General features: G+C 34.4%; 3 protein-coding genes across 5 annotated transcripts; all 3 read left to right on the top strand.

The window, feature by feature from the left end:
• Positions 1-617: 617 nt before the first annotated feature.
• LOC119369048 (uncharacterized) lies at positions 618-1,991 on the top strand. The gene has a single exon (XM_037640706.2). It carries the CDS (start codon positions 1,060-1,062, stop codon positions 1,582-1,584), a length of 525 nt encoding a protein of 174 aa, XP_037496634.1. The 5' UTR covers positions 618-1,059; the 3' UTR covers positions 1,585-1,991.
• Positions 1,992-5,066: 3,075 nt separating this feature from the next.
• RHF2A (RING-H2 group F2A) lies at positions 5,067-12,713 on the top strand. Of its 2 annotated transcripts, none has more exons than XM_020677455.3 (9): positions 5,067-5,277; positions 6,369-6,503; positions 6,595-6,641; positions 8,660-8,722; positions 8,804-8,912; positions 9,007-9,401; positions 9,574-9,681; positions 9,763-10,078; positions 12,451-12,713. In XM_020677455.3, the coding sequence occupies exons 1-9, from the start codon at positions 5,272-5,274 to the stop codon at positions 12,496-12,498; spliced, it is 1,227 nt and encodes a 408-aa protein (XP_020533114.1). In that variant the 5' UTR covers positions 5,067-5,271; the 3' UTR covers positions 12,499-12,713. The 2 variants fall into 2 exon arrangements, with proteins under 2 accessions (XP_020533114.1, XP_012066337.1); XM_012210947.4 differs by having other exon boundaries at positions 5,068-5,277; positions 9,763-10,125.
• Positions 12,714-14,960: 2,247 nt separating this feature from the next.
• LOC105629368 (fasciclin-like arabinogalactan protein 16) lies at positions 14,961-18,131 on the top strand. Of its 2 annotated transcripts, XR_001046613.4 has the most exons (3): positions 14,961-16,437; positions 17,281-17,407; positions 17,737-18,131. XR_001046613.4 is itself a non-coding variant. In XM_012210948.4 (2 exons), exons 1-2 carry the CDS (start codon positions 15,135-15,137, stop codon positions 17,352-17,354), a joined length of 1,377 nt encoding a protein of 458 aa, XP_012066338.1. In that variant the 5' UTR covers positions 14,961-15,134; the 3' UTR covers positions 17,355-17,735. The 2 variants fall into 2 exon arrangements, 1 of the variants encoding a protein (XP_012066338.1); XM_012210948.4 differs by lacking the exon at positions 17,737-18,131 and having other exon boundaries at positions 17,281-17,735.
• Positions 18,132-18,532: the final 401 nt, after the last annotated feature.

Raw genomic sequence — 18,532 nt, 5'->3', positions numbered from 1 at the left:
ATAATATAATAATTTTAACTCAATTAAAATATTTGAACTCGATTTGGAATCTTATATTAAAAAATTTTAATAATAATAATATTATTAAAAAATCAACGGGGAATATTTGAATATTGAAACTTAAATTATAATTCTTAATATTTTAACTCAATTAAATATTTTCACCTAAGAAAAAAAAAAGCAACTACATATTTAAAACTACAATCAATAATTTAGAAATATTAAAAAAAATAAAATTACTTTTCACGGATTGAATTATCTATAATCGATGGATTTCATTTTAAAATTTACATCCAATCCACTACTAAATGGGTTGAATTTTATTCGTTCTATTCATATTGGATCGAGTCAGACATCTATCGGATCGAATTTATAATTATCCCTAAAAACCGGCCTCATAACTAATGGTGTAATTAAGGAAAATATCTATTTTTTATTTTTATTATTTAAAAACTATTCAACAAAATCATTTTTATGTTTATTTTTCAATAAGGTACATTTATGTCCATATTTTTTTTATCATAATTACATTAGTTATTTCAATTTATTTAAAATTATTATTACTATTATTTTTATTTTAAGTTAACAGTACAAAGAACAATATCGAATCCCTGTCAATGGTTTCCTATAACTGCTACAGCAAACAAAACGCGCACCACCCAAAATCTCTCTGCTTCTCTGCCTTTCTCTTCTTCTTCTCCATTGGCCACATTCAAAGACAGCAACCAAAATTCTGTAAACTACCCAAAACTTCACTTTTCTCGGCTAGAAAATCGCATAAAAACCGATTTCCTTTTTCTTTTTAATTTTTATCACTGTATCACTTTTCCTTTGATCCGTCTTCTTCTCTTTCCTTATTAGTCACCCCATTTTTTAATTTCTTGGCACCACAAGCACAGAATGGACAATCGGGGAATCTTTTTCACGGAAATGCGAGAATCTTGGATTTTAATTCATTAGACAAGTTTCTTTCTTATCCTGAAAAGGAAGAATATCTATCAGAGAAAGTACAAAGACGATTTTGGTTTGTTTTTCACGAGTTGATAGAGGTAAGCCATCATGACTCGCCGGTCGGAGTCTCCGAACGGTAGGACCCAGTCATTACTAGCGGAGAAGCCAACTGAAACGACAAAAAAATTGGCGAAAACGAAAACGACCAGCAAGGAAGGGCAGGGAGAAAAATCTTCAAAAAGCAAACGTTTCGGAGAGGTTGTTGGTGGCACAGCGGCAGAGTGCGCAGCGGTGTGTTGTTGTTGTCCTTGTACACTGATGAACCTGTTAGTTTTAACAATTTTCAAGATGCCGGCTTGTCTTTGCAGGAAAGTGAGAAACCGTTTAAGGAAAAAGAAGAGGAGAGAAGGATTGTTGGCGCCAACAAACAATAATACCATCCGTAGGGAGGAATTAGAGAGGGAATTGAAAGCAGTTACAGAGAAACAAAAAAGTGTTGATGGTGGTGATAACGATGATGGAAAAACTGAAGCGCTTGATCTAGAGAAGGAAATGTGGGACCAGTTTTATGCTAGTGGGTTTTGGAGAAGCCCCTCTCAGAGACAGAGACAAACACAAACACATACAGTATGACTGATGATGATGATAGTATTGCCATTTTCCAATAGAAGCTAACAATGTCTTTTAGGACTATGCATTGTACTTGGAAGTACAAAAAAAAAAAAAAAAAAATGGTTGCAGAGAATGGGGACCATGGGTTTACATGATATTGGATTGATTGATCATGTGAGGCTGGGGTGGGTTCAAGAAGATGAGTTTTAACCATATGGGCAGAGCAGAGTGGGGATAAACAAGAAAGAAAGAAAGAGAATTACAAAATACAAATTCTTGAAATTGAATTGGTTTATTTTGTTTGTACTTGGAGTTTGGATGAGATGTTCAAATGTAAAGGAAAGAAAGATTTGTCTTGTCCAACAATTGGATCGAATTTAATTGAATGGATAGAGCTTGAAATGGCTTCATCTTCCATTTTCATTCAAGGTGATATCTATTTCCTTATTTGGTTTTCTTAGCCTTTTTGCATGCTTGTTTTACACAGAAGATATGAAAAGTTCTTTTACCTACTTTTCTCGTCATTTCTTAATTCACACATTGCTTTTGCTAATCCGAATTATTTAAAGTCTAATCTACAAATCGGTGCATTTTCGATATCATATTATATAGTTTATCGTATTATTTATTATTTCACATTTGAACATTGACTATGCAATTAAGTTATTTCTTAATAATAATTAATTATTGAATTATTTCTTAATAATAATTATGAAATTGATTAAGGATGAAGCAAAAGAGAGGCCACCCGTTTGTTTCTTCTTTGGTTAAATTTCTGCAAACAACTTTTGTGCATGAAGAAACCCTCAAAAAGCCAAAACTAGCAACCAACCATTTGGTATCTGTTTTGCAGATTGAAAGTTGATTACTTAAAAATAGCTGAAAATGGAAATTAGAGATTGGGTTCAATTAGTGAAATTAAACAACTTGAAAGAAGTTCAATTGAAGAAAATGAAAAGTCCAATGGCCTAACCTAATCATTTTTTAGCTTTGCCATGTTTTAGGTTCTTTTTTTAAATCAAGAATTGACAAACTAAAATATTATGAAAGTGTAAAATTACTGAGATAATTGCAATTAATTTAGGTTTATACATGTAGAAATTTTTGGTGTCTTTTGAATAACTGAAATTCCAAAAAAAAAAAAAAAGCGTAATTGAAAAATAGAAGCAAATATAATTAAAAGAAAATTCATAATGGAATGGGTCATAGGCTTGTTAATTGTTATAACCCTTCAAACGGGGAAGACTTGAGAAAATTAGTTTTCAAAGTCTACTTTGACGATGAAAATAATAATAATAATAATAATTGTAAAAATATACTCTTGACCTTAGGGAAGACTTAAAAAATTTCTATTGGCTTCAACCTCTTTAGTCTTTACCGTCGCTTTGGAATTGTCATCTTCTCCTTTCTTCTTCAAGATGACCGGTGAAGCCATCTCCGACGAGATTAGAGAAACGAAGATTAATGTCGTTTCATCATCGACTTCTGTGAACAAAGGTAATATTTTACTCATGGCAATGTCTTTTTCCTTTCTGTTCGTGGTATTTCATCTGTGTGTTTTTGCTACGAATTGGCTTCAGGATACGTCTGTGATGTCTTCTTTTTCTCTTTTCCCCCTCTTTTGACATCACATATTGGAATAACATATTTCATTAGTCAGAGTTTAGTCTGGATTTGAACTTTAGAGTTAGAACTAATTGAGCTCGGCCAAGTGAATATCCGGCCATGATAATGGTACTAATGCCTCTCAAGCATTTTCCCTAATTTAAGGTCAACTAAAAACACATTCTAGAGTGAATACCAACTCACAGTTGGGCAAGGGATTGTCCATAGTTCATGGTTGAATTTCCATCCCCAACTCGGATATTCTTTAATTTGTCTACCTTGCCTGTGCAGCTCTGAATGTGAGGCCCAGCGAGTCACCTATCTTCCACGCAATCATGGCCATTATATGTGCATCCATTGCTGGTATACTAATGTGGGCAGCTATAAATGGAATCGATCCTGCAGACCCAGATCACCCTATTGGCCTTGCTATCATTTTCTTCTCAACCTCTGTTACTGTAGTCATTGCATGTTATTTTGGGTACCTTTCTATTTTGGCTTTTTGCTACTTGTTTACAAAATAAATCGCATATGAATAATTTCCTTGTCCCCATTTAAACTTTATATCCATGATATTGGACTGAAGAATATTTTTTGAATTGCTATTGCATGTAATGAATTTGGAATTCAAATTATAAATTGTTTAGATTGCTTAATTTGAAAGCGCATTTTGCCCTTTGAATTTGAACCATGAAGAGAGAATGTTATTGAGGTTTGATCTCTTGAAGCCCTGTGTTATGAAGGACAAATTCAATCATTTGATTTGTTAATATTAGCAAAATGACCCCAAAAACATTTTAGAAGGAATAGAAATATTGGGTCATCCAATATCGAAGTTCGTTAGCTATTTGCATCAGGTAGCCCTACAAAGGGTATATTACTCCCTACTAATCCCCACCCAGTTTTAAAGGTGCTCTATACATATGACTCAAACTTGAGACCTCTTTTTATTAGAGAAGAGACTCTTATCATTCCATCTCATCCTTTGTGGTAGGTTCAAACTTAACTTTGATTAGACTTAATTGAATAAGTCAGTAATTAATTTGAACTTTAAACTCTCTTTATAGACATTCTCTCAATATAGGATTATTATTCATCGGCAAAATGAACCCAAAAAATGTTACAATAAAGATAAATATTATTCATAAAACCATATAAAATTTGAAACTCATTGGCTCGACTAATCCGTCCGATTAATCTAAATTCGCATCAATAGGTGTTTGACTAATCCAAATTTGTGTTGAGAAGGCTCACGAAATATAAAACTCTCCCCATCAAGTTTTGAAAGTGCTTTATACTTGAATTCAAAATCTATAATTAATGGAGAAGAGACCTTTACCATTCTTCCAATATAAGAATTATTATAATTCTAAGAGATTAATATTATTGTAATTTTTAAATAAATAAAATTTTAAAATTTATAATTAAGCGAACAAACTCATTTAAATATATAAAAATTCAGTTGTAATTTAAATAAGTGTCGAGGGCAACAAAGCAGTCATAGTCCTTGTATGTCAAATTAATTGATCAATTTATATTATCATTTTTTTGTATAAAAATTATTTTTAAAAATAAGGTCAAGGAAATAATTTATGTTTTGTAAATTTTTTAATTTTAGTTATTAATTGCTATATTTTTATAAATGATAATTAAAAGAAAAAAAAAAGACTCGGAAACAACCAGTGCGTTGGATAAAACCGAGTCAGTCATAGAGAGACAGACTCCTCAAAGATAGTTAGCCCTGTCAACTCTCCACGTGTCGATAACATAGTGAGCAGAAGACCAACCACAGTCTCTTCGCGTTCGCTTAAGTCATCGCTCCATTTAAAATAAAATACTATATATATAATATATATATATATATATATATATATATATATATATATATATATTTATTTATTAAATCAAATCGACGAAACAATCAAACCCATAAACAGTTAAGCGAAAATTCAATTCACACCAAAAAGTCTTTCCTTCTCAATTTTCCATTTTCATTTCCCCTAAAATCTCAACTTAATCTATCTCTCCAAATCTAGGGTTTTTGCTACTTGCTTCTATTCAAGCTCGATCGATCAAGAAATTCTAAACGATCATCGAGTTTTCATGGAGGTAAATCACTGAAAATTCAGTTTTCTGATTTTCTGTTTGGTTTTTCAGTAAGTTTGATTGGTTTTATATGCTCATTAGACAGTTAATTTCTATTTCTTTTCCTCTTTATCTTAGTTGTTTTTTGAGTTTAGTTCACTTGTTAAGATTCTTTTTTTTTTTAATTTTATTTTACTTTTGAGGTTATTATAGAAAACGGTTTGCGTTAGCTGTTTGGGACTCTAATTTTGCAGTAATTCAGTGATTATGGATTATTTTAGTGCTTCATTTGGATTATATTACTGTGCTTAGTCTCTGTTTATGCTATATGTTCTAAGCTTACCATTGTGGTTTAACATTTCTGCATTTCTTTTTTCTTTTAGCTTGGCTTTGACTTACGTTACTGGATTTCCAATTTTGTTATGGGGGTTTAATTAATTTCAATTATGTTTTTATTTGCAGTCCTTTCTAATATGATTCTTATAGCAATTTTGTAGGAGTTCGGGGTTTATATGGTATCTCGTAGTACACGCTGAGAATTTTGGGTTTATATGCGTGATGTGTCTTCATATTATGTATTGGTTTTTATTTTTTTTATAGTAAATTAAAAGCTACGGAAACAGCCTCTCTACAAAAAAGTAGCCGGAAGGCTGCTTACATCAATCCTTCTTAGAGCCTACACATGTGGGATGCTTCATGTTTGGTTTACAGGGAGTTCCATAGTCTTAAGGTTTTCCATTCATTTCTATTGCCACAACCTACTTGCATAATTGGTTATAATTTTCAGTTGTTGCAGAATTACATGTATTTCCATGTGTGTATCAATATTTACATATGTACACTCTTCAGTGTGTATGCATTTGTATTTCTACTCTTGAGGGATGACAATTGGTTCTTTCACGGGTTAAAGTTATATGACTTTCATTGGACTATAATGGCCATTACCATTTGAAATTTAATTCCTGGATTTGATTTTCTTAATCACGTTTTCATGTTCTAGATTCATGTGAATGCCAATTTTTTATGACTGCATGGTGATGCACATGCTATAACTATGATGAAATGGCCATTTAATGAGAATTGCAATTCAATTGCTTTGTGGTTTCATCTTCTAGGGAATGGAAGAGACCAAGAAGTCTGAAGCACATTTGACATCTGCTGCAGCTTTTGTTGAAGGCGGAATCCAAGATGCATGTGATGATGCTTGCAGTATATGCCTTGAAGCATTCTGTGATAGTGATCCTTCAACTGTATGTGTAGTGAATATTGATATCTAATTCATTTCGTTTTTTTTTTTTTTATCAACATTTTCTCAAAAGAATTTTCGTTTTCTGTTTGCAGGTGACCAATTGCAAGCATGAGTTCCATCTTCAATGCATTCTTGAATGGTATGTTCATTTATTATGAAATTTGAGGAACCTTACTAGCCACTTTCAAAACAGTTGATTAAAAAGGGTTGGGTGAGTTCTGGATTATTTTTTGCCTTGGATTCTAAGGGAATATTCACATTGATTGCTCTTAAGTTAATTGCTAGAGATGTTCCGAAAGAAAGTTTATAGTTTTTCTGTTGAATTATGCATTTTACATAAAGCAAGTAAATCTTAGATGTGTTAAATCAGTCAGTTGCAAACCTGTAAAACTCAGCTTTTTTTTCTCATTTATGGATGTAATTTAAACCAACTTAGAAGTTGATCGTCCAATTCTGGTGTTGTTTTTATGTGTAAGTAATTGTTTGTGATTAGCTTCTTCTTGAGAATCCTGCTTGCATGTCTTTAATGGTTAATGGGTTATCACTGAAACTAGCCTATGGATTAAATATATTAGCTATGTTATGTTAGTAAGAAAAAATATGAAAAGAATTAAATATACTGGAAAGAATTAAACATATGAAAAATTGCTGTGCTATAAGCGAAAGAGTTCATAGTACATAAATATATTAGTTGAGTGTTTTAATTCATGTTTCTAATTTCATCAATTAAACTATTCTCAAGTACCAATACCATGAAATGACAAAATATTGAGTTATATTTCTATTTAGATGCACAAAGAACAAAATTCTTCAACATGATTGTTTTGTTTATGCTTATTTCAATGAAATATATGCATACTAGATATTATCAAGTATCATATTCAGTGCATGTGAGGAATTACTATTCTTTAATAGATAGAGAAGCAAGTATTTGCTTATTTTTGATGAATTTCTTCATATACCTGCTACCCGAATAGTAGAGAATTCAAACAATTGGTTGACTAGACTGAGCAAATGAGAGATGAATTCTCCCCAACTTTTGCCACATTTATAATTTTACGCTCATAAAGTGTTAAGGCAAAAAGTTGTTCCCTCATATAGTGAAATCTTTTACGCTGCAAATGGGGTAACGAACTTTCATTTCACAGGAGGGGAATGGCTTGGCTACCCTTCTTTTTTTCCTTCCCATCTTAAAACAGTTAGAAATTCAAACAAGAGGTGAAATGGGGTTCCATCCTTTCATCTGTATCCATTAAATAATGAGAGTAATTTGGGTGATCATGTCTCCTAGTCTACCTATTGACCATCTTGGTTTCTTTAAATGTTTTCTTGTCAAATATATAGTTGTTTGCCTTTCCACAGTCTTTTCTCTTATATTTTCCTTCCCTTTCCCCTCCCCCCACCTCTCTTTATTCAGTTATTCTTTCCAAGCTTTATGCCCTAAACCTATAACCTAGTGCTATTATTTACCATATAATTTTTCCTTTGATTTTTTTGCTGCAATAGGTTTCGGACAATGCAAGGTGCTACCTACTTTTTACTTTTTTATTTTTTTAAATATTGCTTTGACTAAGGCCTCAAAATGTTGTTTTGAAGAAATTGACGATCTTTGTTTTCTTTTGCTGTCAGTTTCTCCTAGTCTTGTTTCTTCTTGCCATTTTTTTTGTCCCCTTTGGGACGGCTATTCTCTTATCCAGATTGAACTCAATTCCACCCTTTTCTTTATTTTAATTAAAAAACTAATGCTGGCAGTACACTATGGGAAGGTTTTTACCTTATTTTCTAATGCACAGGCTGACCATGAGCTTTAAGTACGTGTATAGAAATACAGGGGACTCTAATTTGTACTCTAGCTTGTAGGGCTGATCTAAAATATTATTATATTCGCTTATGCTAAAAATGGGGTTAATTGCTTTGACCTGAAGAAAATAAGAAGATTTAAGATACTTTTGAAATTGCTATCCAAATTGAGCCTAACTCTTCTACTCAGACATTTGATTTTTGAAAGACAATATTGTTATCATGTTACATTACCTTGATGCTCATTTTGATTCTTGTTTGAAATTAAATGCAATGAAGATTATACCTTTTTGGGCCAGGTTTTTGTAGTGTAAACAGAATTGTGTTCTGATTTTTAATTTTATTTTGTTCTTGAAGGTGTCAAAGAAGCTCCCAGTGCCCCATGTGCTGGCAATCTATCAGCCTGAAAGATCCTACAAGGTTTACATTTTGCTGTTATATTTTGCTCTGTTTCATTTTACTAATGCTTTGAAGAGTGACTTATTTAGCTTGCTCTTGCAGTCAAGAATTGCTTGAGGCTGTTGAACGTGAGAGGAGTCTGAGGTTTAATCCATCTAGAAATGCCACCATATTTCATCATCCAACTCTGGGGGATTTTGAACTACAACATGTTTGTACTGCACCTTTGTTTATTGAATCCTTTTGTTGTATTTTCTCTTCAGCAAATCATATGTAAATATAATGAATGACTGAACCAAATACAGTTGCCCATGGGTGCAAATGATGCTGAACTGGAGGAGCGCATAATCCAGCACTTAGCTGCTGCTGCTGCAATGGGGCGGCGTCATATTGCTAGAAGAGATGGTCAAAGGAATAGATCATCAGCTCAGGGTCGTCCACAGTTCTTAGTATTTTCTAGTAATGCCAATTCACCTCATGCTGGACCAATTTCTTCCTCTCCAACTCAGAGAGGAGAAGGTGAGCCTGCTGGTGCAATTGCAATAACCCCTCCATCTTCCACTCCCATGAATGTCGTGGAAGAATCTTTACAACCTGTTATACCACAATCTTCTAATGTCCAAGCTGAATCGGCCTCTGCTTTAGCTTCTGGATCTAGTCCTCTTGCTTCCACTCAACATGACAATACCTTGAATAATAGGTACCACTGCAGTCTCAATGTCTCTTCTTCCTCTCTCATTCTTTCCCAAGTCCTTTAATTTCAAGATGAACACAAGCTTAGTTTCATATATAATGTTTTTGATTGCTATATGGGAATTTTAACTGAATTTCAGACATTTGTTTACAATTTTTGTTATATTACGTCCCTGCAGGAGATCTCCTAATCAGTCTTCTCCAAATAGTCAAGACAGAGCAGGACCATCAGAATTGCAGTCATTCTCAGAGTCTATTAAATCTAAACTCAATGCAGTTTCAATGAGGTATCAAACATATGGAAAATATTCCAGAAATCTCAATAGTTGTAAAGTTGATGATTCTGAAATTATTTGTCTTCTACTTAGATACAAAGAATCAATTTCAAGGAGTACAAGGGGATGGAAGGAGAGATTTTTCTCTCGTAGCAATACTATGGCAGATCTTGGCTCTGAGGTAAGAAGAGAGGTTAATTCTGGAATTGCAACAGTATCACGGATGATGGAACATCTTGAAACTGGTGATAACAATAGAATCAGTACTTCTGTATCGAACAGTGTGGAGGATAGTTCAGCAGAACCGAACAACCACCGACAGATATCAGAGACTGTTGGTGGCAATCCTATGAGCGATGCGAACACCAACATGCAAGCTTCATGTGCTGCAAGTTCTGTTTCAGATCGAGTATGATTTTAGCATTTCATCAACTTAAAAGTGTTTATTGGGAGAAAGTAAGTTGCAAGTTTATATACATCCTAGTCATTTGCCCCTGCATTGCACAAGTTTAGTTAAGCTCATCTGGTTGTTGAGAATTTAAAAGATAACAAGTTAGATTCAAAGAATCATAATTCAAGAAACCAAGAATATGGATATCTTATCAAATTGACCCACAAAAAAGAGTAAATTACCATTACATCTTGAGGTTTGGCCTAATTAAGAAGTCTGGTCCTACTTTTTGAGGAACACATTAAAACACCCCTGAAGTTGAGTGTCATAAGCGAAATGGATTTTTCCGTTAAGTTTTATTGATAGTCAAGGAATATTTTGATAATTAAAGGAGATATTATATTGTAAAATGTGGAAAATACATGAGAGAGAGAGAGAAAGAGAGAGGGTCTCTGGCTATCTCAGGCTACCCAAATCGGCTAGGAAGGACAGTGGCAAGTGGTAGCGAATGAACACTGTCCAAAACTTTCCAGCATCAATTTGCCAAATGGTGGCAAGTGTTAGCGAATTATCACCACCCTGCTCTAGTGATAGCATGCTCCTCACCACTTCCTGGCATCTTCCTTTTGATTCCCCAATGATAGCTCACAGAGGAGGTGGTGGCTGTTGCTTTCTAATTTGTCATTTACAAAATTTTTGGAGGGGTATTTTTGTCTTTCATTTGTATTTAATGATTTGGTTCATATATATTTAATTGTGGATCATTTAGTTAAAGGACCTAAAGATCTCGGGGATATTTAATGTGTCTCAATTCTCAAAAGGAAGTGACTGAGTTGTTAATTAGGTCAATATCAGAAGCTAAATAGTAATTTGTTGCCCAAAAAAAGGTTTATTTATCAGGGAGTATCTTTTTCTGCTGTAATGAAGTCCCAGCTTAGAAGGTTCAACAAAAGCTATGTGAATTGAACTATGGAAGCTAACTCATAGCTTAATAGAAATTGGGTTTGGGGATAATTTGTGCTAAAAGAGGATTTAGTTTTAAGTGAACCCTTAAAGATTATGTCTTGGCAGTGTGTTAGATTAGATGAGATCTTATTTCAACAAAAGCATGATATTTATATACTTCTACGAACTCTTTTTGAATGCATTTACAGATTAGTTTTTGAATTCTTTTATATAATTGATTTTAGAAAAATTCATATGTGATCATTTAACAGCTTTATATATTGATATAGACACACAGGGATGCTGGATAGCATTATGAATGACACCAAACTTTAGGAAGATGGTAACTTTCCTGAAAACAAATCTTGATTTCTTTTTTTTTTCTTTTTAATATATTTTGAGTCGACTAGAGTTTAGGCAGTAGGCCTCCTATCAATTCTGGTAGATAGATATCTCAGAAAGGTACATAGAACTGGGATTTCGGTTATTCTTTCTAAGGCTAAGCCTATATGAATATTGTTTAAGGCATGCCTCATGGAGGGTTCCCCAGGTCCAAGACTTAGCACCTAGAATGGGGTGAGGAAAGGTGACATCACAAAGATGATATGTGCGCGTCACAAGCCTCCGCCACTGTCCAGATCTGTGAGAAGGAAAATTGAAAAGTGGTATTTTGTTTTGGGCAAATGAATAATTTTTCCATAAAAAATGGAAACAGTTTTCAAGTAAAACAGAAAACTGTTCTCTAATAACAAGTACGCTGCTTCCAATCGGACAGAATCCATGATCAACATGCTGGAAATTATATAACCCATTGTAGGAAGTTACTGGAATCTGACTAGGCCAGTAACCCTAAATGCTGTATTTGGTAAGCCACAATGGAACATAATGTAATCTAATCAAATGCATTTAGTGTAAATTTACATTATATCACCTTATGTTCGGTTACAGCTCGCCAATATAGGCTAAGGTGCTTATTACAAATGCTGCTCTCAGCTCTTTAGTTTTCCCCTCATTCATGTATTATGTGCCTTATTTCCATCTCCTTGACTTATTTTGGTTCTTCTCTCGTTTCCTCTACCTTCACTCTCCCTGTCCTTTTTATTTTTTTCGTATAGTATTGAAATATCCACTGAACAGCCTGTGCAGGCCAATAAACAGTGGTGCATTGGTTTTATTTTCCATCTTAGTGAAGTTTAAGCTTTTTTTTTTTTTTTTTTTTTTTTTTTTAATTTATATTTAGATTTAGACATGGGATATTATGATGCTTTGGTCCAAATGTCCCATCCTCTATGTATAAAGCACTGGTTTTAACTGATTGCGTATTATTTGTTGCTCGGCATTTCTTATTTCTATTTTGAAAACTGTAATATTCCATATCTGACGAGAATTATGAGTTATTAATCAAGGATGGTATACTAATACAATATTCAATTTCTCCTTTCCAGATACATGATTCCATTGATGAGATGTGTCCTCTTCAACCTAATGGATAATCTTGCCAAAAGAACGACATTGGCACAATTTGAGATCTGATTCGTAATAAAGAAGCCAGGGCAAAAAAGGTCTACTATCACAAGGATACCAGTATATGATTGTAAATTCATGAGGATAACCTTATTTATAGTTGCAAATCACTGAACCTTGAAAAGATGTTCCAATATATTGACTACAGTATTTTGAGCTGTGGATAATTTCCTTTATTTTAAAATTTCATGACTCCACATTTCATTTCCACGCCTAATATTTGGATTCTTCTGCATGTTAATGTGATCCAGAAAGTTGGAATATCGTTTCTTTAAACACTTTCTGTTGGTTATTGTTTTCTAAATTTTATAGTTTATAGTACAGGGTCTTCAAGTAAGACTTTGTAGGATGTTACAATATCAAGTTTTGGCCTATTTCGTGTGGATGTTTTTAGGTGCAAAAATCTAAAGCATATGCCTTTAGTCTAAGAATCTCTGTGACGGGAGTCGATATCTTTGATACTTCTTCTGATTCTGATGGTAGCTTGGACAGGGTCTTTTAAACAGTCGCCTACAGGATATGCTTATCTCATCTGTTTGATGTCTCATTTAGAATTTCGGTAGTATGAGATCTGGTCCGGTGGCATACAAGATATGCTTATCTCGTCTGCTTGATATCTCATTTAGAATTTCACATCTAATATATTCGATTCCAAAATACGTACCACTTCAAAAGAATTCGGATGTTTTGATTCAATATCACTATGTCTATGCTTGTGTGTTCCATTCAACTGCAGGAAGCAATGATATTTGAGTTCGGGTCATTCATGATGGTCGTTCCATGCGCAAAAATCTAAAAATATACATCTTTGGTCTAAGAATTGGTCTAAGAAGGCTTGTAATTAGGCTTGCTTTGGAGCCGATATATTCTTAGTATAGATGGACAGTTCCAATAGGATTTTATACAGTTGTATGATATCTTGTAGACAGCAGGACATGCTTATTTCTTCGTATGGTCGATGTATCATGTGAAATCCATGTCTTCCGGTAAGAATTAAAAAAAAAAAAACTACTTAATCTATGTAAAACGGTAGCAGGCCTTTGTTAATAAGAGAACATTCAAACTCTTAATAACTGGTAGTGATAAAAAAAATGCAAGTCACTATCAAAAAATAAAATAATAATAAAATGAAATGCATGCAGATGAAGTAAAGTAAACTAACTAAGAGAAGCAATCTCTTTTAAGTAACTCAATTGAAAGCCCTTGATATTACACCTTACTCTTATACGAACCTTTCAATTATTAAATACCCAAAAAGTCCTCTAAAGTTGTTTAATGGCCAATCAGCTACTTCCACTATTTTGGTCTTTGAGGTAGAGACCTTAAATAATATAATATCTCTGTGCGGCATTCTGGTTTCATGCTTTTGCTAACGCCGTTGAGAATATAGCCACCGACAAAGTCTCTTGGGAAAAGCACACAAATACAAACTACTTGTCTTAATATCTAACAACTGAGGCTTATATGCTACCTAATTCTTTGCTATTCATTAATCATCACACACCTAATCCTTAGTTTAAACATCATTTGTGAAGTCAAAATAATTAATCTAAAGATAATTTGTGGTTGTTGTATTAGTATTTTAGGAACAAGTCCCATAACCAAAATGCTACCAACAACTCTAGTAAATGAGTGTTCCCAAGTTGGTAGTTGTAATAAAATCAGAATATTATTTTTTTATAAATTTTGCAAAAGCTGAATTATAATTTCTTGATAAAAAAAAAAGAATTATAATTTTAATTTTATGCCCACAGTATCCTACACCGGCAAATAATATTTTTCCATTATTATTATGGAAAATCAAAAAACAGTCAACCCAAAGAGTTGAGAGTTATGGAAGCAAAAGACAATCCAACCAGCCAAAAGCTACTTCACTTGGGCAACGCAACAGTACCTATCAGCACAGCCTGTCCGAAGCTTCTCAGATTTGCTGCTGCCAATCTCATATTATTCACTCTATCTTATTTAATCTCCACTTGCCACGTTTCTCCTTGACATTATTCCCACGACCGACACTCCATCACAGACACCACGACAAAACTAACCACCATTACTATCATTTGCTTGCGTTTTATATTAATTCCTTTTAAAAACAATTCATCAAATTCACAAAAAATAAATTTTATTAACATCACATTTCCCAATTTGCTTATTGAAAGTATTTCTCGAAATTATTTATGAAAAATTATTTTAATTCAGCATAAATTTAATACATGAAGAATAATAATCTGAAACGAGATTAATTTTATATTTATAGAAAACGATGAAAAATAATATTTTATAATTTAATATTAAGAATATGATTACTAATGTAAAAGATAAATTTACGTATTAAAAATTAAAAATCATGCATGCTTGAAATTGATATATTAAAAAAAGAGAGAAAAATAAAAAGAAAAGAGAAACAAAAAAGGAAAGAAAAGACATACATACAACTATTTGCTCAGCGACACAATAAACACCTGTAAATGTAACTTCTTTCTCCTCTCACTTTCCTTCTCTTTACAATATCTGAATCTGCATTTTCTGTCAACATACATTAATCCTCCATCTTCAACCTCAATAATACATTTATTCTCTCTCTTTCTGGGTCTGGCAATTTGCCATGGATTTTGGCATCTGTTCTGCTACAAAGCTTATTCTCACTGCCCATCTGCTCCTTCTTGCGGGATTCTCCATTGCATTGCCGGAATATTCCATTTCCAATTCTAACTCAACCCAAATCAACTCGAACTCCGTCTTAGTTGCTCTTCTTGACTCACATTATACAGAGCTCGCCGAGTTGGTTGAAAAGGCCCTTCTCCTTCAAACCCTCGAACAGGCTGTTGGCCGCCACAACGTCACCATCTTCGCCCCAAAAAATGAAGCCCTTGAGCGTCACTTAGACCCTGAGTTCAAGCGCTTCTTGCTTGAACCTGGTAACCTCAAGTCTTTACAGGAATTAATTCTCTTTCATATAATTCCAACTCGGATTAACTCGGACCAGTGGCCAACTCACTCCTTGTCAACCCATCATAACACGCTCTCCAGTGATCATCTTCACTTAACGCGGGAACAAAAATCTGGAGAAAGAATTGTAGGTCATGCTAAAGTGATCCATCCCGACTCCGTCATCCGACCCGATGGTATAATCCATGGGATCGAACGGCTATTGATTCCCCAATCAGTAGAAAACGATTTCAACCGCCGTCGAACTCTCCGTTCGATTACTGCCGTTAAGCCTGAAGGAGCTCCGGAAGTTGACCCAAGAACAAACCGTCTTAAAAAACCTGCTCCACCGGCTAAACCCGGTTCTCCTCCGGCTCTACCCATTTTCGATGCGTTGGCTCCAGGACCTTCATTGGCTCCAGCACCGGCACCGGGACCCGGTGGACCTCACCACCACTTCAACGGAGAGGCACAAGTGAAAGATTTCATAGCAACGTTGTTACAGTATGGGGGGTACAACGAGTTCGCTGATATAATGGTGAACTTAACCTCACTAGCCACCGAAATGGGGCGGCTAGTTTCTGAAGGATATGTATTGACGGTTCTGGCGCCGAACGACGAGGCCATGGCAAAGCTAACGGCAGAGCAGTTAAGTGAGCCTGGAGCACCGGAGCAGATAATGTATTATCACTTGATACCGGAGTACCAGACGGAGGAGAGTATGTATAATGCAGTGAGGAGATTTGGGAAGGTGAATTATGAGACGTTGAGAGTGCCACATAAGGTGGTGGCTCAGGAGGCTGATGGGTCGGTGAGGTTTGGGAGCGGTGATGGGACGGCGTATTTGTTTGATCCGGATATATATACAGATGGGAGGATTTCAGTGCAGGGTGTTGATGGGGTTTTGTTTCCGGCAGAGGAGATGAAGCCAGTGGAGAAGGAAGTTAAAGTTGCCAAGGTTGTGACAAAAACTAGAAGAGGTATGTTGCTTTTCTGTCAAAAATTAGGTTACTGTTTTGCTTATTGTTATATGTAAATGCATAGAAATGAGAATTATTTATTTCAAGTATATTTATTATTTTATAGGATTTTTTTTTTACTCTGGAAATTTGCTATTAGTGCTTTTATTGCACAGAAATGGTGAATTGTGTGATATTATAGTTGAGGGCTGTGTATCTGACAATATGTGGAGCTAGAGAGGCAATATCATTGGTTGAGTGCTTGCCTTGTACTATGGGAAATTAGGGACGCAAACAGGGAAACTTCCTCCCGTTTGAAAACTTTTGAGGTACCAAAAGAAAGTTGAGCAAAGATATCAACTTGTTGTTAGTGTTTCTTGTGGATAATAATTATGGGTTGATCATGTGAAGAGAGAAAGGTAATCTCTTCAATTGGATGTTTGAAATCTGTTTTGCAAGTTTTGAAATGCTGAAGGTGATATGGGAGGCAAAAACAAATCATTAGGTAAAGCATGTGAAATACGCATAGTCGGGATGATATTTGATTCATTTCTTGAATGCTTAAAGGATAATTGGACAACTATGTAGTTCGTTTTCTAATGCATGAATTGATTTCTTGCTCCATCTTTTCTAGGGTGGAATTCATTGTGGTGAAAAAGGTAGGGTTGCTAATATATGGGTTGACACATTCTACAAGTGTGGAATTTATGTGATCTCACTAACTTATGCAAGATGATAATTCTTGTTAGAACATTTGCCTCAAGTTGATTTGTTTATTGTGACTACTTTATCCATGCAGGCATGTTACAATTCATCAATATTTATGTGGGTTTCTGTTCATTTATAACATGCAAAATTGTGCAGGAAAATTGCTGGCAGTAGCTTGCAAGATGTTGGGGGCTCTAGGACAGGATTCTCGATTTTCCAGTTGCCACTGATATATAAGCCACTATCACAGGACTGTCAGGCTTCATTAAAGAAAGTGACCAAGGTTCCAAATTCTTGCTCTTTTCTGTTAATCTCCATCCTGACTTCCCCTCCTACTCTTTCCAAATTATCATCTCGTTAACGTGCTTGGACGATTGATATCTAGTGTCAATAATCCGGTTGATCCCGATTCTTGTCCTCATCTTGTTCTATTAGTTAAGCTTGTCCATCTAAAGTAGCAATTAAATTCTTTTCCTGCATCCAATGCCAGATTTTGGTTGATGTTCATCTATGTTGTATTGGGATTTAGCAGTTCTAATTCTGCTAGCTACGAGAAAGATCAATTGTAATGCCCTCAACAAACTAATAAAGATTATTTCCTTCGTGATGCAGATGCCCCAGAACGATGGGATCATGAAAATGTAAAAACTCGTGGAATGGTATCCCTCAGGAGAGACTAGAAGGATTGCCAATCATTATTTTTTGTTCACATTTCTTTTCTTTTCTTTTTTTCTTTCCCTTTTATGGTGTTTGAGGTTTTTGGTTGGTTTTGGATCAAGGAAGAGAGAGCAGAGTCCTCCTGTAATTATAAAAACACAATAAAGTACATAAAATGTATCTTAATTTCAAATTAGTTGATTTAGGTGCTTGTGGTGGTGGAATTAAGCCTGGTGCAAGCCGAAGATGGAAGAAGTCACGAGGTTTATTGCACATTATTTTATCTATGGAATAAAACTGTGGTAAAACTAGATTTGGAATACAATAAAAATGATTCTCTTGTGGGATTACATGGGAGGCGAGACTCTCCTTTCTCTTCATTTGATGTTTTGGTTCTTTTTCTTGCATGAAACAAGGCAAGAATCTCAATTTCTTGTTCATCAGATGTTTTCTTCTAATGAAGAGACCAAAGGCATCACATCATGAGTTGGCTCCTCATGCATATGGAATCAGTATATAGCCATGGAAATATCTCATGTTTGTAACCATAACAGACAAGAGATCTCATTATTGGCAATGGGGACACAGTCTCCATCATTGTTTATGCTGGTTTTGTTTTTTAATTACTGTCCAATCACAATATATATACATATATATACATATTCCTATAAAAAATAACCACCATTTAACCGACACAGTTCCACGTACACTTTGATTAGAAAAATGAAACTTCAAGATCAAATGTTAACAC

Source organism: Jatropha curcas, chromosome 1 (assembly GCF_041381405.1).
Source record: "Jatropha curcas cultivar XTBG-Jc1 chromosome 1, XTBG_Jcur_1.0, whole genome shotgun sequence".
In the NCBI taxonomy this organism is placed as follows: domain Eukaryota; kingdom Viridiplantae; phylum Streptophyta; class Magnoliopsida; order Malpighiales; family Euphorbiaceae; genus Jatropha; species Jatropha curcas.
The sequence above is the reverse complement of the archived record's forward strand: the minus strand, read 5'-3'. Positions and strand labels throughout refer to the sequence as shown.